The 26645-nt window shown below is 35.9% G+C and overlaps 1 protein-coding gene and 2 non-coding genes across 3 annotated transcripts in view; 2 read left to right on the top strand and 1 right to left on the bottom strand.

Annotated features, from left to right (window-relative positions):
* Positions 1 to 21187: 21187 nt before the first annotated feature.
* On the top strand, positions 21188 to 21261 carry Trnas-gga (transfer RNA serine (anticodon GGA)). Its single transcript has one exon. It is a non-coding gene; the product is annotated as a tRNA-Ser (tRNA).
* A 1358-nt stretch (positions 21262 to 22619) lies between these two features.
* Trnal-cag (transfer RNA leucine (anticodon CAG)) lies at positions 22620 to 22702 on the top strand. The gene has a single exon. It is a non-coding gene; the product is annotated as a tRNA-Leu (tRNA).
* Positions 22703 to 23011: 309 nt separating this feature from the next.
* Positions 23012 to 26645, bottom strand: part of LOC145218326 (transcriptional activator GLI3-like) — a 39523-nt gene continuing 35889 nt past the window's right edge. The window contains exons 24-29 of the mRNA XM_080085733.1: positions 26340 to 26592; positions 25107 to 25570; positions 24875 to 24961; positions 24417 to 24474; positions 23962 to 24057; positions 23012 to 23655 (exon numbers count right to left, since the gene is read on the bottom strand). Of these exons, the coding sequence (XP_079941859.1) occupies positions 23519 to 23655; positions 23962 to 24057; positions 24417 to 24474; positions 24875 to 24961; positions 25107 to 25570; positions 26340 to 26592 (1095 nt within the window). The 3' untranslated portion in view covers positions 23012 to 23518. The remainder of the gene's footprint in view (positions 23656 to 23961; positions 24058 to 24416; positions 24475 to 24874; positions 24962 to 25106; positions 25571 to 26339; positions 26593 to 26645) is intronic.

The following is a 26645-nucleotide window of genomic DNA, read 5'->3' as shown; positions in this document are numbered from 1 at the left end:
GCCCTACATCATATTGAAAACAGGTTAACGTAAATTAAGTTACTTAACCTATATTATATAAATAAGTGTACTAAATGTATAACTACCACTGCTTTGTTTAAATATTGTGGAGCAGTGGTTCTCTAACTTTTTTTGTCGGGGCCAAATGATAGTGGTAGTTTTTTTAAGTGTGTAAGGGGCCGCAAAAAAACGAAACCTTGAGGAAATCACTAAAGATTATTACCTTGAAAGCTAAAATAGCAATCTTTGGTGGTTTTCTGAGGTTTGGTAGGAGCCGAAAAATAAGTAGGTGGGAGCCGCATGCGGCCCTGAGAGCCGCGTTTGAGAAGCACTGTTCTAGATATATTAATAATAGATATTTTGCAGAAAAAGTGTGAATTATAGCAACGCATGTTTGGAATGCAAAGAGTTTTCAGGATGCGTTAAAACAGTGTTTTTTTTTAGATTGCGTTAAATGCATTTGCCCAACATAATCAATCATAATATGTTTCCGAGTGCTAAATTATAATCTAGTATAGGAAAAATTTTCGGAATCGGTATTTTGTGCGAGTTTATGTGTAGGTGGTAATTTGGCCGTAGGCGTAGGTACTATGACTAAGCCTAAAAGAATTTCACAAAAACCGCGCATGCTTACATGTCGTACGATCTCCATTTACCAATATAATGCGACCAATAATGAAATGTACGGCCTATCTCTCGTCTCGAGCTGCACTGATAAAACTTTGTAGGTCGAAGCAGTGTGCAATGTCTGCAGGTTAAGAATGCCACAACAAATAGCACAGAAATCCCTGAACATGTTTCTGAATACCTACAACGGAAGTCGTATTGTACGTAATAGCGCTACAACTATGTCGTATTCCAAAGAGGTATGTGACTGGGCCATACCAAACTGTGTTACAAACAAAATAGGCAACCCTCGAAACTATATTGACAGGAGCGGGATTCGAACCCGCGACTCCAGGGAAGACTGAGACCTGAACGCAACGCTTTAAACCGGGATAATGGTATATCTTGCAAGAAAAATATTTTATGAAGCGACAATTGCAATTAAGAAAACCCACACAAAAACAGTGATGAAAGATGTTAAAAATGTATGTCGTTGTATTTTATAGGGCATGAAAACATTTGGAAATCACGGAAATATATCGAGTACAAGCTCTAATTGATGTTTATTATAGACTGCCTAAAGTAGCGGTTCCCAACCTGTGGGATTCGACCCCAACGGGTGCCGCCTGACAATTTGCCTGGGGTCGCCTAAAGGCATGGTTCCCAACTTGTTTTAGGGCAAGAACCACTAGCCCCATTAAAACAAACTCATAGACCATGCTACTATTGTGAAAAAAATAGAGTCAATTTAAATTTAGAGCTTACTAATTTATCTTTGGGGTCACCGCAACATGGCAACTGTTATCAAGGGGTCACGGCATCAGAAAGGTTGGAACCGTTGGCCTAAAGTATACCCATGTGTTTCAATACGGTTTGTGCAGTAACTTGCATCACCGTGTTTCGTATCCGGATATGTCGATCAATCCTTCATGCAAAGCTGGCATTTCTCCCAAGCAAATCAGTTTGAATGCATTTCCAACCTTTCCTGTGACGTGACCTATTTGTCTGATCATTTGCCAACATTTGTGTGCCGTCTCGAGAATGATTAAATTGTTTTGCAGTAATCCATTGCGTTGTCTGTAATTTGATAAGTGTTTCATCACTTTACTTAAGGCTTCATAACATCCGTGCAAAATATCGCTTTTAAATGCCTTAAAACGTCCAAACGGAGTACTAGCATATGCGCATAATAAAGTCAGTTTTACGGAGATAAATTACAAAATTCTGTATTCATATCAACACTAAAACCCTTAATTCTCGTTTTAGTATTAACATAAACCACTAACTCGGTGTTTGATATCAACATAAGCCATTAAGTTGTTGGTTTTAATTATGCTGGCAGCCTGTGTGATTTGGAAACTAATTATTTGACTTCATATTAAGTAGTTGTTACTGACAGTATTAGCACAAAGATGTTTAAACGTCATTGCTTTTTAAACCATAATGAAATCAATTAACGTTGGTTTCTAATAATTTAGATTGAAATTGCCCTGAAAAAGTTATGCCGCAGTAAAACGGATACATTATATCAAGAGATTTGAAAATCTTGCGTTAGTTCCCAAAACTGCTAAAAATCGCCTCAACGACAAGCTTTAAGAAGCATTTATTTGAAAATGTACATTTGACACAAAACAAAGAAACAATTAGGCAAGGACAACACTTATAGCACAAAAACGTACAACCAATTAGAAATGTACAACAGTTTTGGCACAATAGGCAAAAGCAAGGAACTTTCTAGAGCAACGAAACAAAAATTAGGAGTTAAACAGTAATTATAGCATCAAATGAAATTGTTGCAACTTGTCAACTTAAAAGAAAATTTTGGAAAAAGATACTGGGAACCACAAAATTGCTAGCGGCGTTATGGGCAAAACATCAAATCACTTTCACGATTATCCGCTTAATAACGTCCGGACCAATGAAAAGCATTTTGTGGACGTTGCAAAGCTTAAGCGTTTCCTAAATCCATTTTGTGGCAGATTCAAAATGCAAGAATCATAGCGACAATAATCTTTTAAGCATTAAAACCATAAAAAAATCGGATAAAGAATAAACACACACCGTTATACTTACATGCACTGAGCTAGTTTTAAATTTGCATACTCTTCGATGGTTTAGACAAAAAAGCTTTCCATTTTAAATGATCTAGTAGACCCAAATGTTGATACGACTGTTTCAAAATGACTCTTTTTTAGCGTGGTTTCCATGAAAAAATATACAAGTATTTAAGCATTTATTATGCAAATTACATTTACAACTGAGAGTAAATAACAATTTAACTACATTGTCAACAAAGTCTTTATAAGACAAAATTGTAAAGCATTGTTTTTAATCTTTTTAGTCGAAGTCAAAATGGTCGTTCTTCAGTTTTCTTCTTAATTCTTTTTCAAAGTTTAAAGCCTCGATGTTACATCCACCAATACTGTAGCAGTGGATGCAAATCCAACTTCCTAACAAGAAAACAATAAGTTGATTAGAAGTTTGTTAGGTCGCCGGTTCAAATCTTTGTTGCATCAATTGGTTGTTTGTAGTGTTGACTGCACAAACCTAGTTACAAAATCGACTAGGAGTTTGTAAAGTGGTGCATAAAACAAGTGCTATAGTTGTCTGCGCGAAGTTGGTTAGGGAACCGCTTTAAACATACAAAGTTGTGCTTGTAACAAACACTATGGTTGACAGCACAGAGCTCGTTAGGAAATCCGCTTTAAGCGTGCAAAGTCGTGCATGAAACAAGTGCTATGGTAGACTGCACGAAGTTCGTTTGGAAATCCGTTTATAGAAAATTTGCTTCCGTTTAAACTCTTTTAAAAACACAAAAGAGCAATATTAGGAAAAAAATTAATTATTTCTTACCAATTCCGTCAATACTGTCGCATTTGGGTTTGCAAAATCGGGAACAATGTCGATTCTGAAATAAAATATATAATAGTTTAATCGAAGCCATTTCATAAAAGATTGATGTGTTTCTATTGTAACTTTTAAACTGGTTTGTTGGCAACATACATTACCAGTAAACTGTGTTTTATTTATTAACTAATGAATATCAAACTATATCTATCTGCAGGAAACTCGTTGAGAAAAAAAGGCCAGAGTTGTGTAACAGTGCGTTTTTGTCACCTCAGGTTCGAGCTTTGGTTAAATAAATGGGCTTGCTTTTACACTTGGCATAATTTGTGTTTTAATTTAACCGACTTTTGGAACTAAAGTGGGTCTTGTTTAAAATTTCCCCAACACTTGTGTTGACTTAGGCCCCAATTCTGACCCATATACACAGTGCCGGATTAAGGGTCTGCTGGCCTGTAGGCACATTTTATAAGTGGCCCGAAAATCAGGGTTGCCAAGCAAAAAATTAGAATTATAAGTGTTGCCAAATCATTGTCACAAAGAAAAGTGGCCTGGATTTTTGACTGGCCTGTAGGCACGTGCCTAATGGTTAATCCAGCACTGCATATACAGCTCTGCTGAACGTATAAAGTCGAGCATGTAAAAAAAACTGTTTTGACCAGTTTATGATACAGTTTTATAATGAACAAATAGAATAGATAATAACGAAACATGTATGACACGTTTAGCAAAAAGTTTCCGTTACACAAACGCGGGCCGGAACTTCCCCGCCAAGCAAAGCTTCCGGCCCGCGGCCATCTTGGAAAAATGGTTTCTTTACAATAAAATTTACTTAATGCATGAAACTAAGTGTGCTCTAGAACGACATGTGTCACAAAGATTGCATTAAAATAGTTGACACTCATATCTGCACGAACAACAAGTTGCAAGAAGTTGGTGGTCATGGACTGATTTTTCGCCTATTTTTTTGCAATCATGCTTACACGTAGCTAATCAACAAAATAACTACGTAAAATGCGAGACGTTTCACAGCAAGGTAAATAATATAGGCTACGAAATTAGAAGTAAAATATTAGTACGGCTAACTGAGACTTGGCTGATCTGGTATTTTGCTCGACCCCTGCTATAGACGAACAAACATTTGAGAATGAAAATTCATATCACTTACCCCTGCACTTGTTCCAATGCACAAAATGAACAAGAATAAAACCAGATACTTCATTGTCCCTCTTGCCTGTACTACAAGCTGACTGAATGTCAAAACCAAATTGTCCATGTTTCGTTTTACAACAACACGACTTCGCCAGGGAAAAAAAGGCACTTCGGGCTCATACGTCACCTTCAACGTCACAGCACACGTCATCAAGCAAATTGTGCAAGAAAGTTGGATGGGATCTAAGGTCTGGAAATTTGGTAGGAAGTATTTCATTTGAATACACTGAGTTTTATTTGAATTTTAAGAAATATCTCTGAGACACTGAATGGCATAATTGCTCAAATGGTCCGGTTCTCAGCTGTTGAAATGGTATTTGGCTTCAACAAGGCGGTAATATATTGGCTTTGGAAGTATCAAAACATGTTGATTTACTGCAGACAGTACTGGTTTGACCTGAAACGTCTCATCAGTGCAGCTGGTGACAAGAGATAGATTGTATTGGCTATTGTAGGCATGTGTGGTTTACGCCCAGTTGTGGCATCAAACACAATAGGTTAGGCATGACTTTTTAGCCGGTTACTCTCTAAAAACTTGAGTGCCTTTAGATAGGCACACTAGCCAATACGTACTATCACTCGTCACCAGTTGCACTCATGAGACTATATAGGACTAAACAGTGTTCACTCTCTGCGGCTTGTAATTTATTGGCATAATGCTTATACGTTAATTCCATATCCAATGTACTTCATGTAAATGGAAAACCCCGTTCATGTCACCAAACCTAGATTGGTTTCTAGAGATTCGATTTACGCAACAAATGTTCTGATTATTTTGTGTTTTATAACGTTCATACATCACATATTCCTTCTGTATGCTTGCTGCGTTTAACTTTTTAAAGTGCATTAAATGAAAGTCATTATACACACTCAATAAAAGTCTAGAAACATCAAACTTTTAAGATACGCTTCAAGTCTGTGTCTTATGTATCTGAGACTTCATTCTACTGCTGCAAAGTCAGTTTTCTGCAACAACCTTTTTTTAATCAATTTAAGGTCTCACTTCAAACGCCGTTATTTGTTTATTAACAAGAACACTTTATTGGCAACAACAAGTAAAAGTATGTACAAGAAATGAGGTTTGTTCAAATAAATGACCAAGACTTCCGTATAACTTTGTAAAACGAATCAATTTTTTTCTTTCATTTTAGAAACTGTTGGCTGGAACCTGATCCTTCGGGCCCCCTCCTCCTACCCAAAATGCGATGTCTCCACACAGTACTCCGTGATTGCAATAAGTACATAGCAACTTATAAACTGCAAAAGAAATAAAAAAGGTTATAGTAGGCTACTCTGATGAAATAAACGATTGCGGCCAAAATAAGTGCAGTGTCATAAACGCTGATAAAAATGATTGACCACTGTATAATGAACTCTGAAAAGTTAAAATAACTAAACTTGTTTGCTTTGGGGCGAAATCATTGGTTTTGTTTTCCTGCTTTTTAAGTTAACGGTTTGGTAATTGTTAGTAAAGTCATTTGCTATTAATTACCTTCATTTTTTACTGGAGTGTAATGAGCACATTAACTTTATTTGCATAAAAGGTCAAAAAGTCACTTCTTTGGTATAACTACGCCAGGTTAAGAGCTACTATCATATAAGCTATTTTTTAACATCCAACAAGAAATAACATTAACAAAATAATATAAAAAACATGTAGGAAATATACAACATCACAATATTTCCTCCAATAAATCAATCAAATTGCTCGCAAAGTTGTTCCTATGACCTAAGGGTCACCCAAAGGCCTCAGCGCCAGCGGATGTAATTGATAAAATTGGGCATGTAATGTAAATGGTATGTTTCTGGTTCAAAAGGTTGCAAATGGTGGTTACAAAAGTGCCAAGTTTGCGAATTCTCGATTTTAAAAGATTTTGCAATCGATGAATATACGTTGTATGAAGGAAATAGCATTTGTTTAAATAACGCCTTTAATAGGCCTGGCGTACTGTGATTTATATATGAGTGTTTGCTGGTCCTGCATGAACGCTTAAGGATTAATCCCAGTTATCAATGTAAATGATTACTAGTCATTCTGCCAGTCCCATAATACGAAGCTGACATGGCAGCATGCGAGGCTGGCAACGATTCGAATTTCGACGGGCTCACTGCTAAGTCTGTGTGGTTCAATTGGTAGAAAAAGGTACCTGTCGTGGGTTCGAATCACCCCGAGGGCTAGATTTTTCTAGCCTATGCCGTATATGGGAATGCTTGATGAGCGGCTAAGTCGGTATGACGTCTTCAATAGGCCTGTCATACTTTAAATCATTTGTTTTACTTAGTATGACCTTTAAATCATGCTACAATAAAGCTTGTTGGTTATTTTATTTGTGTATACACATGTATACAGACACCACCATTATGTTTTTCAAATCATAGCGCCTAATATCTACTATATAACAAAACAGTAGAATCTGTTCAAATGGCTCTGTGGTACATTAAAAATGTCTTCGTGGCTTAGTACTGGGCTATGGCCACCAGTTTGGGAACCACTGCTCTAGGCAAATTCTTCTTGAAGAATTAGTTTACAGAGTTATGCTTTCGCAAGTTTTTATGACCTTTACTTAGTGTTTATGGCAAAACTCTAACAGGTGGCACAATACTTAACCATGGTTTAAACCAAATATTCATTACTTGCCATTTTTTACCGTATTCGCCACATTACCACATTATTAAACCATATTTAAACCATACATTTATAATACATTTGTTGCTGTTAAAAAAATTACACAGTTGACGTTGAGAGACAAAACGAAACTAAACAGTTGAAACTGCTCTTGATCACATTGAAACAAACGCCACATGTATAATGAGTTACTGGCTATTACCTATCAGGTAATTTCATGAATTAGAGCCACCAATAAACCTTCAATAAAAAATCTAATACAGAAAGAACGACGCAAACTTTAACAACCGTTGTGAATTAAGTTTAGTTACTAATAAGGGATCAGATAAGACGCCTTTTTGTTATGCAAAAAAAATATAAAAATAATGGGCCTTAATACGTCCAGTAACTTTTAAGTCCTCTCATGGCACGCCACATAAATAATCGCTGTAGTTTTTCTGTAAAACAAATACGTTGTACATGCAACTATTATTTTGGATATTAACTTGCATTTACGTAACTATTTTTGATAGTTCTTTGTTCCTAAGCAAACTATAGAAAACAAAGGTTTATGGTTCAAACGGTACATTTTACAAATTATGCATTTTTGTTATTATTTTTGTAACACGCATGAATACAAGTAAAAAAACTCAGGAAGATTAAAAAATAAACAACTTTTCTTCAAAATGTCTTTCACAGAAAGTACCGTTTTCTAAATGCAATTGCCGAACTTCATATACTTAGTCACACTTATGAAGCGTTTCAAAGAAAAAAGACAATGAAAGAAAACAACTTTCGATGACTAAATGGCATGGTTTCATACTGCGACTTTTAAACCGAAAAATATGCAAGTAGTTTTCGTAATTCTGCAATATCATCGGAAGTATTTTGCTTCTCAGCCCCAACTTAACACCTAAATTGACCACAATTCGTTTTTCCAAGTGTTTGGAATGAACGCCCTCTCAAATTTAACTGCAAATTGGAGCAAACTGTACAGTTTTCTTTAAAATAAACTTGAAAATTTTGCCGATTGGCATTTGAGAATGAGTAGTCTTCTGGTCTTAAAAATGTCCTTTCTTTTAACTCTAAAAAGTATGCAAAAACATAAGCTGAAATAAACTATATGTAAACAACCTTATTTTCTGCAGCCTCCTTTTAGAGAAATCCCAAAACAAACGCATAAAAATAATATTTTCAGTTTGCTTCAAAGGTTTGACAAGCAATATTCGGTTTGCTGAATTTATTCGGCCGAATCGGCTATTATTCCAAATCGGTTTCGGCCGAATAATTTCCTCCTATTCAGCCGGAATAGAATCTTTTACGAAAAAAAGTGTAAAGAGTAAAAAGTGTATTTTCCGCCTTATAGAGTACCACACAATCTTTCAAACTACACCATAACTCAAATCGTGTAAACTTTTATAATTCTGTGATGTATTATTGTTTTTCGCACTCCAGACAACAAATCAGTAATTCATTGGCAGACAGGCAATCATGCCTGAGGCAATGTTAAACCCCACACAATTACAGTGATGACGAAAAAAAGTATTCTGAACTGTTGGCCTGCATGTTTGAAAAAACTTGTGTTTTCATATCACAAATGTAGCTTACGACTTCAACGTAATAAATGATTCGGTCGAATTTATTCGGCTAAACTGTCGAAACATTAGATCGAACCAAAAATTAGCTGCTTGGGTACATCTCGACTTGAAAAGCAAAAAAAAGGCGGGAACTGCTCACGACAAATTTCTTTCCTCAGGATTTAAAATTCCTTCGGAAATTCCATTCCGGTTGGTAACCACTGATTAATGTCTTGTATACATATAGATTTTAACGACTTCCGTTTGGGTTGTAACAACACAGAAATCTAAATAAACCGGCCCCGTTGATTACATCGACTCTAAATCTGCTAAACATAAATTCATTTACCCAAAGTATATGATTTATGCCACTGATTTGTTCGAATATTCTACATGTATTAATTTGCGATATTTGCAGAAAAGCGGTAATAAATCGGTTCCGAATGCGAAGAGATTTCAAACTGCGTCAAAGAGGGCCTTTGAAACCAAAAAAGACCAGTGTAAGCGCTGTGTTTTACCAATTTCGCAACCAAACTCATCAAATTATGTTTCCGAATGCTAAACTAGGAATTAGTTTTGGGAAATTATCCTTTTTCGAATATTTGTGGTGTTTGCGTGGTTATGGAAGTATAAAAATCTATTTCTGTCGATTTTCACTTTTTTGGAATCGGTATTTTTCAAAAAAGCAAATATAGTGTACTTTATCGAACTGTCGCTGCATAATTTTAAGATACTCTTCAAGTCCGTGTCTCGTGTATCTAAGACTTTATTCAACTGTTGCAAATTCAAATTTCAGTGAAAACCCTTGTTTTTTCTTGGTGAAATGTCCAACTCATACGCCTTAATTGCTTATTAACAAGTACCCTTTATGGGCAACAGCAAGTGTAGGTATATACAAGAAACAATGTTGACCAAAGCTTTGGTATGACTTGGTAAAACGTTTAAATTTTTATTTATTTTTCTAGCTGTGGGTTGGATTCTGGCCCCTCAGTAAACGCAGTCATTGAATCGCATAGTCCTCCGTAATTGCACCAAGCACAAACCAACCGACGAACTGAAAAAAAAAAATGTTTATAGTACCTTGATAAAACAATTGCTGTTAAAATAAGGAGAATGTCAAAAATACCTGGCCTATTATAATTTGTTTTGCTTAGTAAAACTTGTGAATCATATTACGTATAATCTCACACAAACACCAAGTGGAAAAAATTATCAAAGAATTGTGCATAACTATATTTTCTAAGATCAAACTTTGCTAAACCTATGATATGGCGTCAGCGCTTTTAACTTATTTTAATGAGTCACCAATGTTGGTCAACAAAATGCTCCGGGGCTAATTCCAGATTATGCTTTTGCCGTGTTCATACCCAAATTTGAAAGGGCCAAAAATTTAAATTACTAATTCATTTAGGCACCTTGTTTGTCTAAAATACTTACAAGTAGTATTCATGTCGCCGCAAGTCGCACCACAGAAATTCTCGCAATAGCCTTGCTGTAAAAGATAATAATTACGTTGTATATACAACCATTATTTGGATTTTAACCGGCCTTTGCCTAACCATTTGTGATAGTTATTTTATTTTTACTAAGCAAACAATAGAAAAAATAAAACCCAGTTGTTAAAGTTTCAGGTGCAAAAGGTGCAATATACAAATTATATATTTTTCGTTATTATTTTTATAACTTACCGCATGAATGCAAGCAACAAAACTCAGGAAGATTAATAAAATCGCCAACTTCATTATTTTGTCTTTAAAATGTCTGTCACAGCAAGTACCGTTTTCTAAATACAAGTGCCGAAGTTCAAACATTTAGTCACACTTATAAACCGTTTTCAAGGAAAAGGCCGAGAGAAAAAACAACTTTCGATGACTTAGCCTTGGTTTCATAATACGACCGTAAAAATATGCCATTTGGGAATTCCTGCTCGGTTGGAAACCACTGATCAATGTCATGTAAACATATAGACTTTAACGACTTAGCGTATATGAGTATAATCGCAACAACACCGAAACCTAAATAAAACGACCCTACATCATATTGAAAACGGATTAACCTAAATTTATTAACTAAAGTATATTATAAACTGCCACTGCTTTGTTCGAATATTCTAGATATATCAATAAGAGATAGAAAAAGAGTGACATAAAACAACCCATATAACAAATCAGTTCTGAATGCAAAGAATTTTTAAATTGCGTAAAAGCAGTGAGGTCAAAACCATATAAGGTCAAATCAAGCCATGTACTTTAACATATGCCCAACATAATCAATCAAAACATGTTTCCGACTGCTAAATTAGGTTTTTGAAAATTTCGATTTGTTATTTCGAAATCGGTATTTTGTGCGAGTTTCTGTGTAGGTGGTAATTTGGCCGCAGGCGTTTCATTGTTTCTCAAGCTTTAGATACCATGACTAAGCCTAAAAGAATTTCTCGAAACTGTGCATGCATAAATGTCGTACGATCTCCATTTAACAATATAATGCGATGACTGATAAGACTTTATAGGTCGAAGCAGTGTGCAATGTCTGCAGGTTAAGAATGCCATTGTTTAAGGGCAACAAATAGCACAGGAAGCAATTCTTTTGAACACACTGAGTTTTATTTGAATATACAGAAATATATCTGAGCCACTGAATGACATTATTGGTCAAATGGTCCGGTTCTCATTTGGCTTCAACAAGGCGGTAACACTTTGGCTTTCAAAAGATCAGAACCTCTTAAATCACTGCAGACAGTGCACACTGTTTTGACCCAAAAAAATAGGCCTACTATATTTTCATCACTAAAAAGGCAGACACATTTCCGAGAAAGAATATTAACACTTACTTTTGTGTCAAAAGAAAATGAAGGCACAAGATATTTGAACATTTTCACGCAGTCAATTATTAGAGTCCAATTTGCATGAAGTTTAACTTACTATAAATTGTGAATTTCAATTAACAATCACCACAATTCGCACTCTTTGGCCGGTTTTAAAGACGCCATTGTTATTTAAGTATTTAGTGAATACAGAAAATTCAAAAAGGAGGTTGATTGTCCTTGGGACACATTTGGGGTTTTGATTGTCCTTGGGGGACAACTTGCTTTGTGTTAAAAAGAAAACATGTCCTCCAAAAAGAGGTTGATGGTAGGCCTACCTAAAATGTCTCAACATTGCAGTTGGTAACAAGAGATAAGCCGTATTGGCTATTGTAGCAATGTGTGGTTTACGACCACTAGTGGCATCGAACAGAATAGGTTTGGCATGAATTTGTAGCGTGGTATTTCCCAAAAACTGGTGCGACTTTGGATGGCTATACTAGCTAATACGGCCTATCTCTTGTCACCAGGTGCACTGATGCGATTTTATAGGCCAAAACTGTGTGCACTGTCTGCAGTTTATCATTCATTGGCATGAAGATTTTATGCTGAATCATTTTCCAATTCACGTTAAACCTCGTTCATGCCACTAAATCAAGATGTATTTCTAGAGTTTTACGCAACAAGTTTTCTTTTTATTTTGTGTTTTATAACGTTATAACACATCAAATATCCCTTCCGTATGCTGCGTTTAACTTTTTAAAGTGTATGATATGTAAGTCACTATGCACACTCAATAAAAGACTTGGTGTAACCTATCAGTAGCATGAAATTAGTAGACTGTAAAAACTGAATAGACTTTATTGATTGTAAACTTTTTTCTTTATTGAAAAAAAAAGAATTTTTTTTGTCCTTGGCCCCTTATTACAAAGACAAAAAACGGGTACTTAACAGATATAATTTTAATTTATATTTTTGTTGCAATGTTATTACAATGGGTCTACCATCAACCTGTCTGTTTTTTTTTATTTTTATTTTTTCGTTTTTAATCTCTACAGTATTTTGCAATAGCAGAAACGCAGAGGAGGAGATGCTCGACAGCAACATTTTCATCGTCGTAAAGAATTGTCTTCGGGACACCCGGGTCTGCCTACGGGATCACAGAAAATGTTCCGAGGGACCGCGCTGGTGTTTTCGTTTTTAGGGGGTTTAATTTGGGCAGCAGAACCCTCGGGTTCAACCACCGTCTTATGCAACCGGACATACCCCGCCAGGTTTGTGCGATCGGTTGCGATCCTACGGCAGAACACACTCAGAAAACGGATTTCAACCACCATTCAAATAACAGGACACTTAACCTTGACTCGATAACCCTATGAGTTTTTTTGGGGGTCTCCTTGCTGTTTACTTAAACGTTCAAAAATGGAACTGTGACGTCAATGCAAATAAAAATCATGACTTTATTAGAAACACCTTTTTTTGCCAACAACAAGAAAAAGTATGAACAAATGAAAAAGTATGAACAAATGAAAAAGTAAGTACAAATGAAAAAGTATGTACAAATGATAAAGTATGAACAAATGAAAAAGTATGAACAAATGAGGTTTGTTCAAATAAATGACCAAGGCTTCCGTATAACTTTGTAAAACGAATCAATTTTTCTTTCATTTTAGAAACTGTTAATTGGAACCGGATCCTTCGGATCCCCATCCACCAAAAAATACAGGCGGTGAACACAATCCTCCGGTATTGCAGCAAGTACATAGCAACTTAAAAGCTGAAAAAGAAATACAAATTTATAGTACCCCGATGCAATGAACGATTGCTTCCAAAATAAAGGTTTAATAACGCCGATAAAAATGCTTGATCACTGTCAAATTAAATTAACTAAACTTGTTTTCTTTTGAGGCCAAATCAGTGGATTGTTTTCCTGCTTTTTAAGTTAACAATTTTTGATTCTTAGCAAAGTCATTTGCCTTTAAATACCTTTATTTCATTGGTATGTGTTAAGCGTATTAACTTCAATTACATAAACGGTAAAAAAGTTATTTCTTTGGCTGTAACCATGATAGGTTGAGAACCAACGACATATGAACCTTTCTTTACCATCCAAACACGATATGACATAAACAAAATCATAAGTGTACGTGTCGGGAATTGACAACATTACAATATTTCCGCCAATAAATCAATCAAAGTGCTTACACAGTTGTTCCTGTGACCTAAAGGTCACCCAAAGGCCCCAGCGCCAGCGGAATTGATAAAAATAGGCATGTAATGTAAGTTATTTGTTTCCTACTTCAAAAGGTTGCAAATTGTGATTACAAAAGTTCCAAGTTTGCAAATGCATGATCATAAAGGAACTGGCAAGCAATGAACGTGCGTAACTGACACCGATAAAGGCAATGACATTTGTTTAATGTCAGCTAATTTGTTATGACGATCACTGCCCACTACTTGCGGGATAGATCCTGTACCAAACACTAAATGCTAATTTGTTATGACGTGTTTAATAAGCGTGGCGTACTGTGATTTTTACATGAGTATGCCGTGATCGCTGGTCTGCATGAATGCTTTAGGAACGATCCCGGTACAAATTTGTGATTGATTTGATTGATAGGCTCGTTTCGCGGGTTCGAATCCCAGTGTGGTTGGAAATACATTATCACTAGGGCGATTATTTTTTGACCAAAATTTCAAAATTTCAAAATCAAAATTTATAGCATAGGTCAAAAATCGTCAAAATTGAACTGGTGTACTATGACTCATCACATTAAAGCCTGTTGATTTATTTATGCATACACATGACTCATCATTGCTGGTCAGAATAATAGCCCAAGGCCAATTTCAAATTAAAAATGCCTGTTTACAATATTCTGCTTTGATCAGTTTTCATTCTGAAGCACAATTCTAATTCAAACAGAATTGGTAAGTCATGACTTTCTGCCTGTAACTCCCAACAAACAGGATTGCTATTAGATGGATAAACTAGCCAATACGGGCTATGTTTTGTAACCATCTGCACTGATAAGACTTCATAGGTCGAAGCAGTATGCACTGTCTGCTTGTTGACTTGATGCGTTTACATTATTAATTAAAATCGTATTTTCAACTTGGGGTGATACAAAAACAAGTGTATTACTTTTGTTGCTGTTTTTAACCCTACACAGTTAAAGTGTTATTGTTCGACCGTTTCAAAACATCTTTAATACATTAAGGGAGTTTCTTTGTCTAGAATACTTACCAGTATGACTTGTGTCACTGCATGTTACACCACAGATGTTGTTATTTTCGCAAAAGTTTAGCTGTAAAACACAAAAAAATACGTTGTATGTACGACTATTATTTGGATATTAACCGGCATTTATCTTACCATTTCTGATCGTTTTTCATTATCGATAAAAAATGACAAGCTGCCGACAGTGCACAGTGTTTCGACCTATAGTGTCTAATCAGTGCAGCCGGTGACGAGAGATCGGCCGCATTGGCCATTCAAAGGTGTGCACTGTCTGCAGCTTATCATTTATTGGCTCTATACTTTTACAATAAAAAAATATTTGAAAAAAATTAAGGTGCAAACGGTACAATTTACAATAATGTATTTACAATATTGGTAATCAATATAGTAACTTACCGCATGAATGCAAGCAACACAACTCACTAAAATCAATAAAATTACCAACTTCATTATTTTGTCTTTAAATGTCTGTCTCAGCAACAACCGTTTTCTAAATGCAAGTGCCGAAATTCGAACATTTAGACACACTTGTAACCATTTTTCAAGAAAAAGGCTGTAGGAGAAAACAACTTTCGATGGCTAAGTGCCTTGATTTCATACTGCAACCGTGAAAATATTCAAGTAGTTTTTGGTAATTCTACAATACTATCTGTAGAATTTTGGTTCTCAGCTGTAACTTAGTACCTAAATAAAGCAAAATTTGTTTTTCCAAGTGTTTGGGATGAACGTCCAAATTTAACCGTTTTTCACGGGGCCGCTTTGTGTACGCGTAGTTTCGATGAAACCCAATCGGTAAATCGTTAAAGTCTACATGTTTACAAGACATCGATCAGTGGTTTCCAACCGGGGAGGGATTTCGGAAGGAATTTTAAATATGTTTTTCAACCAGGCAAACAGTTCAGAATACTTGTGCTCCGTCATCATTGTTGTTCATTTAGCATTGCCTCGGGCGTGTTCTCCAGTCTGCTGACGAGTTACTTTGTTGTCCGAAACACAATAATGCATTACGAATTAAAAAACTTGACTCGATTTTGGGTGTAAATTGAAAGATTGTGTGGTACCCTATAACCCGGAAGCGACACATTTTACGCTTTACGTTTTTGTTCGTAAAAGATTCGGTTTCGGCCGAATCGTAACAAAATATTCGCCGAAACCGAATCTTTGGAAAAGCTTTAAAAACTGACTAAGCATGAAAGAATTTCCCAAAACCGCCCATTATAAAAGGCTGACTTGAAGGCAGTTTAAACGCCTACGTCGTAATACGTGGTTCATTTAACAATATAACCGGTCAAATTTGTTTATTTCGAACACATTCATTTGATTTTTTAAAGTATTTTACTAAGTGTGAACCTTAGGTTGCTAATATTTTACTTTGAAAAAAAGTCAACAAAAAATAATAAAGAGGAAAATACTACAGAAATCCTTAAAAATGTTGCTGAATATTACAAAAAGTCGTGTTACAACTAAACGCGCTACAGCAACATCTTTTTTGGTTTTCAAGGCACTGTTTTAAGCAATTTGAAATCGTTCCGCTTTCCAAATCGATTTATTTTGCACAATATCGCTAATTAATACATCTAGAAAGTTTGAACAAAGCAGGGTCATTTTAAAGTATACCTTGTGTAAATAAAGGGCCGCATTATTTAGGGTTCTGTGTTGTTTCGATTAAGCTCATGCGGTAAGTCTTCATACCGTTTGAGCAAACTAAAATATTTTTATGCGTTTGTTTTGGGGTTTCTGTGAACGAAAACTGCATTAATTCGGTGTAAAAGCAGGTTGGGTGATTGAACTTCGTTTATTCAGCTTGTTTTTGCATACGTGTTAGAGTTCAAAGAAAGGGCTTGCAAATGTCATAAGACGCCTAGGGCCAGAACACCACTTATTTTCAAATGCCAACCTGCAAAATGTTTAAAGTTTGCTCCAATTTGCGGTTAAATTTGAGACGCCGTTCATCCCAAACACTCAGAAAAACGAATTTTGGCCCATTTAGGTATTAAGTTGGAGGTGAGAACCAAAATACTCCAGATAATATTGCAGAAATACTAAAAACTGCTGCTTATTTTGACGGTTCAAAACCGCATTTTAAAACCACGGCACTTAGTCATAGAAAGTGTTTTCTCCCTCAACCTTTTTCTTGAAATCGGTTTATAAGTGTGTCTAAATGTTCGAAGTTCAGCACTTGCAATTAGAAAACTGTTCTTGCTGTGACAGACATTTGATGACAAAACAATGAAATTGCTCATTTTATTGATTTTTGTGAGTTGTGTTGCTTGCATTCATGCGGTAAGTTACTATAATGATTACCAACATTGTAACTACATTATTTTAAATTGTGCCTTTTGCACTTTTAAGTAAATAAAAAATGTTTATTTTTTCAAACTTTTGGATTGTAAAAAAAAAATTCGTTCAAAAATGGTTGGATCAGGGTTTGCCAACATACGGCTTTTGATCCTTCTAATGCTGCTCAGGTTTTGAAGTTACCCAATGTTTAGAACGATTTATTATAACTACAAAGGCGATTCTACACTATGAAACGTGAAGTATAAAAAAGACAAACTGGTGTATGTTAACATCTATTGCGATGTATGAATTTTTTTTCGCAGTGTGTGCCCGCACGCAATAACACCTTTTTAATATTTCTGTAACAATCACGTGTTTTAAGAATAAAAACAAACGGACATTCAATGCTACGTGGAGAGATTCCCTTGCTTTCACTTCTGACTATAGACTGGTTTACTAGATATGGGATGAGAAACTAGATAACAACAAAAAGTCGAATGTCGTGAGACAAAAAAAGACGTTTTTGCAGTGGCTTTTATTTTAAATTTTGAAACGGCTCTGAGGCGCCCAGTGTTTGTTTTACTGTATGAAACTGATCCGAATGGCTCTTTGAGTGGTAATTGGCGACCCCTGGGTTAGACAAATACCAGTTGATATCCGAAATAATAGTTGCATATACAACGTTTATTTTGTGTTTTACAGCAAAACGTTTGCGAAAAGATCAACATCTGTGGTGTAACATGCAGTGACATAAGTACTACTAGTAAGTATTTTAGATAAACAAACTTCTTGAATGTATTAAAGATGTGTTGTAAACAGACCAAACGCCATACCTATCCTATTCTGTTTGAATTAGTAATGTGCTCCAGATTTTTTGTACAAAAACAATACACTCATGCAGACCAATTCATGCAGACTAAAAAAAGCATAGTTCGCCAGAATATATACCGAATCAGCCTCCATTTAAACATATGCTATTGCCTTCGTAGCACAGCAGTTACATTATTCAGTGCTTGCAACATCCTTTATGCTCGTACATTCGCTAACTTGGAACTTTTATAACCACAAGTAGCAACCTTTTCACTAGGAAACATATAATTTACATTACATGGCCCAATATTTTATCAATTACATCCGTCGACGATGAGGCCTTTGGGTTACCCTGAGGTCATAGGATCAACTTTGAAAGCAATTTGATTGATTTATTGGAGGAAATATTGTAATGTTGTAAATTTTCTACACGTTTAATTATGATTTTGTTTATGTCATATCATGTTTGAACGGCAAAGAAAAGTTTACATGTCAGTGGTTCTTGACCTGGCATATAGTTACAGCCAAATAAATACCTTTTTTACCTTTTATGTAAATGAAGTTAATACGCTCAACACATAGGAGTAAAAAATAAAGGTATTAAAAAGTAAATGACTTTGCTAATAATTAACAAATTGTTAACTTAGAAAGCAAGAAAACAAACTCACTGATTTGGCCCCGAAATGAATACGTTTAATTAATTTTACAGTGGTCAAGCAATTTATTAGCGTTTTTGACCTTAATGTTGGCAGCAATTGTTTATTTCATCAGGGTGCTATCAACTTTATTTTATTTCTTTTTCAGTTAGGAAGTTGATTTGTGCTTGGTGCAATAACGGTGGACTGTGTGATTCAATCGCCGTATTTAGTGTAGTAGTTGGACCAGAATCCAACCATCAACTTCAATGAAAGATGAATGCTTGAATTGTTTTTGCAAATCTATGCCGAAAACTCGGTTAATTATGAATAAACTTAATTTCTTGTACATAGGGTGCTTGTCAAAAAAACAAAACACATACAGGCGTTTTGAGAACTTTATTAAGAAAAAAAAGTTGTTTGCAGAAAATTGACCTTGCAACAATAAAAGTTTTTGATACACAAGACACAGACTTGAAGAGTATTTTAAAAGTTTGCATTTTTCATCAGTTTATTAATGAAAGCAATAGAATATAACAAAGCTACAGAAAAACAACAACAACTAAAGTATCAATGTGACAAAATATTGTAGAGACTAAGAAAGAAATTAGAAGAATGAAAAAAACAGACAGGTTGACGGTAGACCCATTGTAATAACATTGGAACATAAATAATAAGTAAAAACAAAGCTGCTAAGAACCTTAAATGTCTTTTGGCGTTGTAAGAAGCGGTTGCCAGCCATCGACGAACAAACGTGAAACATAGAAAGAAGTTAACAGTCAATAAAGTCTATTTGAATTTTATAGTCTACTAACTCCATGTAATTGCTGTTTCTAGCCCTTTATTATGAGGTGTGTATAAAAACGTTCATATAATACATTTCGAACAGTTAAACACAGCAAGATTGCGGAAGGTATATTCGATGTGTTTTTACGTTATAAAATTTGTTGCGTTAATTAGAACTCTTGTAACCAATCTAGGTTCAGTGCCATGGATTGGGTTTTCCACCTTTAGAAACTGAATCAGCATAAAACCACCAAGACAATAAATGACAAGCTGCAGACAGTAACCACTATTTTGTCCTATAAGGTCTCATCATATAAGAAGCAGCGGGTGACAAAATATAGGCTGTATCCTGTATTATTTGGGGGAAAAACACACCCATTTTCTGCAAGAACATGTTTGGTAAGTTATTTAGCTAAAATAAATGAACACATACTGGGATCAGCCCTGAAGCATTCATGCAGACCAGCGATCACGGCTTACACATTCATATATCATATTCATGGCTGCAGGCAAGACTTTTCTAATCTGTGTCTTGCCATATGGGAACGCTTGGGAGACCGTCTTAATTCGGTACAATCGTTTAATTGGCCTGGTGTACTATGATCCACAGTTCTAAACCAGTGGTTCCCAACCTTTTTTTGACGCGAACCAAATACTTCCCAAAATTTTGTTATTGGGTTTCTCGCGACCCATGGACATGCATTCTTATTTTTCTAGTTGTATTTTTGTCTTTAAGTCGGTAAAGTTTTTTATACTACGCCAGTTTTGAAAGTCATATAGTCAAACAAATATTTTTCGTATTACTTTTCGACTAAGCATTTCCGTTTAAGTTTAGAGCTGGTTCAACGCATTATCAGCCAAACAAAGCCCAACAGTGAGCTAACACATACCTTATGACGTCACAAACAGAGTTAATCATTATCACGCAAAGTTGTCGTAAATTATTATTAGGCAACAATTTAAAGCCCTGGGGAATGTTAAAAAAACGCCACGCAATGTATATTGTCACAAAAACAGGCGACCCAACAGAATGATCGGAAGACCCAACTTTGGGTCGCGACCCATAGATTGGGAAACACTGTTCTAAACCATGTATTTTGTAACCTTATTCAATCTTTCATGCAAAGTCTGGTAAAGTAATATGCATGTTACTAAGTATAGGTGTCGATTTCATCAAATTTACATTTTTCTTGCCTACTAGTCATATACAATTAATACTTTAAATTAATAACTTCCGTTTATTTCGATGCATAAAGGATTTCCTGAAAAGAGCACGACGACAAATAGATGCAAATATAAGACTTACTGCTTTAGATGATGAGTATGGGAAAGACAATGAGACACAAGGCAGATATTTCTAGGGTTTCTAGGTTTTTAGGAAAACTGTGATGGAAAGTCTAGTCTGGATTGTTTGTTTTGTACAGTAAACTATTAGGATAAGCTATAAAATGATCAAAACACTTTTGTGTGCTCTACTACTCTTTGTGTTGTTACAAGAAACGAGCGCATACTCGAAATTTGGTGAGTACAATAAGGCGAGGGCACCCTGGTTTAGGATAAACGTTTTAATTAAACAAGAACCCCTTGTTTAAACCTAATTTGAGTTTTTTTTTGTGTCTTTAACATTGATATTTAAATCACTAAACAAATAAAATTGTAGTACTCTAGGCCTAACCTTTTTTTACTGAACGATCTGGCGATCCCCTACTAGCTTTTTGCGAAGCTGACATGTGCAGCATACGAAGCAGGAAACGGTGCTTGTGATTCAACTATCGGTGGGTACACCACTAAGCCTGTGTAGCTCAGTTGGTAGAGCGCGAGTCTCGGAAAGACTCCTGTCGTGGGTTCGAATCCCACCACAGGTTAGATTTTCCTAGCCTATACTTTTTGCCATATGGTGGTGAATGTATGGTGACCGACTAATTCGGTATGTAGCCTTCAATGGGCTTGGCGTACTTAAATTTACACATGAGTGTGCAGTGATCGCTGGTCTGCATCAACACTATAGTGCTGATCCCAGCTATTCATCTATGTCTTTACTAAATAAATGTTCAACAAATTGAATTTCAGACATTTTTTACCATGGTTTAACTGTTAAAGCCATTGACCTTGGGAAGTTTAAATTTTGGACGATTACCAGATATTTTACACATTGTTTTTACACACTCCCCCGTGACGTGGCCTACGTATAACCTGCGTTGAAAAAAAACTAAAACTGTTCACATTATAAATGTACACAATGCAAATAAAATACTTTGAAGTTTAGTTTGCTCTATTAACATATAGTTTCTACGTTTAGATAATTCTACGAAAGAGGGGAAAAAGGAGATAACTGTGACTATCACAGTCGAAGTAAAGGTCTGTGATCAAACAGTTCTATATCAGATACTTTACATAACTATATTTATAAAATATTTATTTAGTAAATGAGAATAAATATCTTGGTTCCATCCGATTTTAGCCTGTTCGTTTTGAGGGAACGACTTGTATAGGTATATAAACAGGGTTGCCATCGACATGGACCCCAAACTATAAGGACAACCGAAAAATTAACATTTCATACAAAACAAAACAAAACTCACGTTTTTACTAAATCTTAACATTTATACGGGCCATGACAAATCACACGTCATATTTTGTTGCCAGAAACAATCTGTTTCAGCAACTCCTTGTTCGCAGAAAATACTTTGTGCATCTCATGACAGCTCAGGTCTAGGTTTACAATTACCTGTGGCAGGGATTTGAGTTGTTAAAAACAAGACAAAAAAAGGACTCAAGTCACAAATCTTAGAAAACTTAGAAAATAGGACAATAATTTTTTATGAGACATTGCTTTTCAAAATAATGACAAATTTTAGAAATAATGACTATATGGCAACCCTGTATATAAGCCTTAAATGCGGGTTATTGTTTTTTGTCGTCTCGTTTTTTTACACTAACGGGAATACAGTTCTGAAACGCTGATCTTTAAGCATTAAGATCAAACAAGACTTTACTTAGATTAACTTTTGTGTTTTTAGGAGCCGTTAACCTGTTCATTATGCTTCACATGTAGCACAAGTTTAACCACCCTGGAGAAACGATCAAGTAAGTAATGTAAAGTATTGTTGAATAATGTAAAGCGTTAAACAACAACATCAGGAAGGTTAACTTGTCAATTTTATTTTGTTGTTGTTGTGTTTGAAAATTACGTATGTAGCGCCGAGTTTAAAAAACAGCAATAGGCAGCATGGCCAAGTGGTCTAAGGCGCTGCGTTCAGGACGCAGTCTCCCTTGGAGGCGCGGGTTCGAATCCAGCTCCTGTCAATTTTTCTTTGTTGTTGTTTAAAAATTGCGTGTGTAATGCCTTAACTGAAACGCATAACAGCAGACAAGATGACGCTGATTTAAAATCCGTTTATGAACTACTTGTAACGCTTTTCATTTCAACTTTTACAGAATGCGATATATTTTGTTGGCTGTGCATACTCAATACACGGACGAACTTAAAAGACCAAGTTGGGATAATGAAACTGACTAAGGAAATAAAAGAAGAAAAAGCTGATGAATACAACTGAATTTTCTGTCTGTTGTTGTTTTGTGTAAATACAAATTACTCAAACAAAGACAAAATAATGTTCTTGATCGCTTCTTATTGCTCGCAACGTGTTTGTACATGAACGGAAAACGAGGAAAGCGGAAAGAAAGGAAAAACGAAAAAAATGCGGAAAATACGGAACAGCAGCTTTCAAATGAATATGAATGATGGTGGTAATGAATAAAAAGACTAAATGGCTGCATCTGACAATTAGGTAAAAAAGTGCATTTTGGGGGTAAAAAAATTCGTAGCTAAATTGGCAGGATTTGGGTAAAACAAAATGATTTAATCAATATTTGATCTAAAATGCAAATTTTCATTAAGGTAAAATGATAAAAAAATCAGACAATCTGGGTACGGTAGAATTACACAAAAATGTTTCACAAAAAATACGGATTTGAAACTTTTGCGCAAGATAAAAAAGAAGAAACACGAACTAACATTATAAGGCACGGTGACAAATTGCTCAGATCAAACGAAAGTTAAATGGTACCCCCAAAGGTTTTTTTAACTTTTTACGACGTCATTGAAGTGATGACGTCATCCTATTGTGGAGGAATCATTCCGAAATATTTTTCTTCCTCTACCAGCGCGGATAGCATGGAACTCATACTGTTTATCGCCATATTAGATGCGGGATGTTGGTTTGGAACTGGATAAGGCTTTTCCATTAAAGGTGTGGCTAAACACAAAAGTACTGTTTTGAAACTAATTATCATATAGCACATTTGCTTCGTTTACAATTTTTTGTACGCCTCCCTTTAAAATCACTTGGTGCATATTTCACTTGTAAGACTCCCCTTTAATTTGCTTCGTTCACAATTTCTTTGTACGATTCCCCTTTAAATCGCTTGGTGTACATTTTATTTGCACGATTCCCCTTTAAAAATCTTGGTGCACATTAAATAGTTAAATTCAAATGTGAATGTTTTTGCGAATTGATCTAATCGTATTTGTAAGTGATATTTTTTAGCACAACTGTACTCACCCATGCGTGACGAAAATGCGGACATCGGTGGCAGTGTGACGTCAGTGTTGGTGGCGGCGCTCATTGCGTCATCATTTTCGACGTCATTGCGAAACGCTGAATTACGTAAAATACAATTAAAACGTCATTAGATTAAATACGACTTCAAAAATAAAACCACAAATAATAATTTAAGATAGTTAGGTTTCAAATTATGTGCAATTTTATAAACTCATCTGAAAAATAACTTCCAAATTACAGCCTATTTGCATTTTAGGCCATAACACAGCGTCGTAAAAGGTATGGTATTAAGGAATTGGATACTTTTGTTTCAAAAAGACACACATATTAAATAGGCAATATAAGATATCACAAAAACAAGCCCACTTTATGTTTTTTGAATTTACTTGATGCAATATCAAATTTGTACCACAAAAATCACTTGTAGCGTAATAATTAAATCAAGTACGTCTTACCGTGGTCTCCTTCTGGACCTGTGGTGCTGTCAGCAGGCATTTTGATGTAAGGCTGATTCTAACAACATAAACACACTTAATAGTAAGAAACAAAACAATGAGATTAACGTTAACAAGGGAAAAAGGCTGACACCGTGGGTTCGAATCCCACTGTAGGTTACGATTTTTCTTTTAGTACTGCAATTAAATGTTTACTGGGCCTTTTATTTACCATTTAAATGAACAGTTTTTAATATATTTCATATGTCTGGACATACACACAATCTTCCTGAGTATATATTGAAGACCACCGTGAGCAACATTGGATGTGCACCACGTGGCCATACACCAGTTGTGTTGGGCATACACAAGCTTCTTGAATACAGACTTGTAGTGCCCAGCTCATAATTTCAAAACCCACATTAATTTAAAAAATGGAAGGCTTTCGGTAAAAATTGATCAACGTAGAATTAACAAACCTCGTTCGTAGATATATCTCCAAGGTCATCCGGTCTAAGTTCAGGAATACAATCAAGAAATTCTTGCTGCAAAAATCCATCTGGAATCTACATATAAAATTTAAATGATAACAGACCAAAAAGTAGTTTTGGTACAACAACTATTTTAACAAACAACCAATGAGCTTTTTCCAATTAAAAATTTAAGGGAAGAAAAAAATTACATTTTTTAACCAAGAACAAATAACGTTACCTGCGCATCAGGCGTGCAGTTGACTTGATTCGTATGCACCCCTGCCCCTGACGTCATCCCTTGCCCCGATGACGTCACAGGCATTTGTGACGTCATCTCTGCGTTGCTTGCCGCCGAGCGGACCCGAGCCACTCTCTGGCGATTCGAGTTTGGCGTGGAACCACTAGGGGGCGGTCGAGGTGTAAGTGAAGCCTGACTCACGACGCCACCATGTGGATGCTGATAATTGTTCGCTTGAAAGTGCTGACTCATGGGCGGTTGGGGCGCTATAGGGTGCTGAGTCATTTGATTTGGTGACTGATAGTTTGAGTACGGTCGCTGTTGGTTGTTGATTGGTTGATTTGGCGCGAATTGACCTTGGAACGACCTTTGGGGGCCAGGGTGACCGTAACCTGGATGGGGCGGATTGGGGTTGGTGTTGTAGGGGTGATTGGGTCCCATACTGGGTGAAGGCATATTACCACCTGAACAAACGAAAAAAAAATTCTGAACTGAATACTTAATGTATCTTAGATGTGTATGCTAGTTTTGCTATTTATTCGTCACATCTTTTGCAATTTTGATTTGGACGATTAAAGAGAATTTTCCCAAACATTTGGTTAAGTTAACATCAAGAAGAAATTCGAACTAACGGACTATGCTTTACACGAAGTTAATTAAATTTCTGTAACGTTTATTGACTTAAACTTTGCGCCAGTATATACACCCTTATCTTTAACGTGCAACATGAGCGCTTAGCACAGCGCGGTTGTAAGCCCATCTGGGTCACAATTGTGTTTCCAAGCAATCAACTTTAGCGATATTAATTTAGATCGAGAGAAGCTCATCAGGTAAACTAGATTAAAATAGGATTCATTGCAAACAAAAATCTCCTAAAATATGGAAACAAAACGTTCTTTGTAAAAGCATCGATCCAAAAGATGCAGACAGCGCATACTGTTTCGATTGGCTTGAGACACTGAGCCAACTTCACTTTGGTTCCTAAGCAGTTGCTTGGCCTTTGTGAACCAGTTTCCTCTGTTGTTTATGCCAGTTGTTTTATCGAACAGAATAGGTGAGACAGGGCTCTTTAGCCTGTTACTCCCAACAAACCGGACTGCCGTTAGACAACAATACTAGCCAATGCGGCGTATCCATCGTCACTAGCTGCACTGATGAGACCTTATAGGTCAAAACAGTGTGCACTGTCTGCAGCTCATCAAAACGTTACATATTATTATATCATAACCTTACCGTAACCAAACGGTTCCATAGCACCTCTTTGTGCTGCAAAGTCGGCATTCAAATTCTCCATAAGCATTTGTTCATTCATGACAGGACGTTGGTGATAGTTAAAATGCTGTTGCTGGATGTGCTGTGCATGGTGTGTATGTTGTGGCTGTTGCATATGCTGATGGTTGAGCGCCGCGTTGCTACCGTTGCTCTGGTAACCGCTCTCGTTGCCATACAAGCTCCCGTTACTGTCGCTTCGTTGCCTAGCGACGTGCTGAAAATGAAGCCGATTTACATTAGTATGCATTGCAGGTTTTTAACGAGCTT

This window comes from Phallusia mammillata, chromosome 3, assembly GCF_965637545.1.
Source record: "Phallusia mammillata chromosome 3, kaPhaMamm4.hap1.1, whole genome shotgun sequence".
Classification (NCBI taxonomy): Eukaryota; Metazoa; Chordata; class Ascidiacea; order Phlebobranchia; family Ascidiidae; genus Phallusia; species Phallusia mammillata.
Note: the sequence above shows the minus strand (reverse complement) of the source record. Positions and strands in the feature narration are given on the sequence as shown.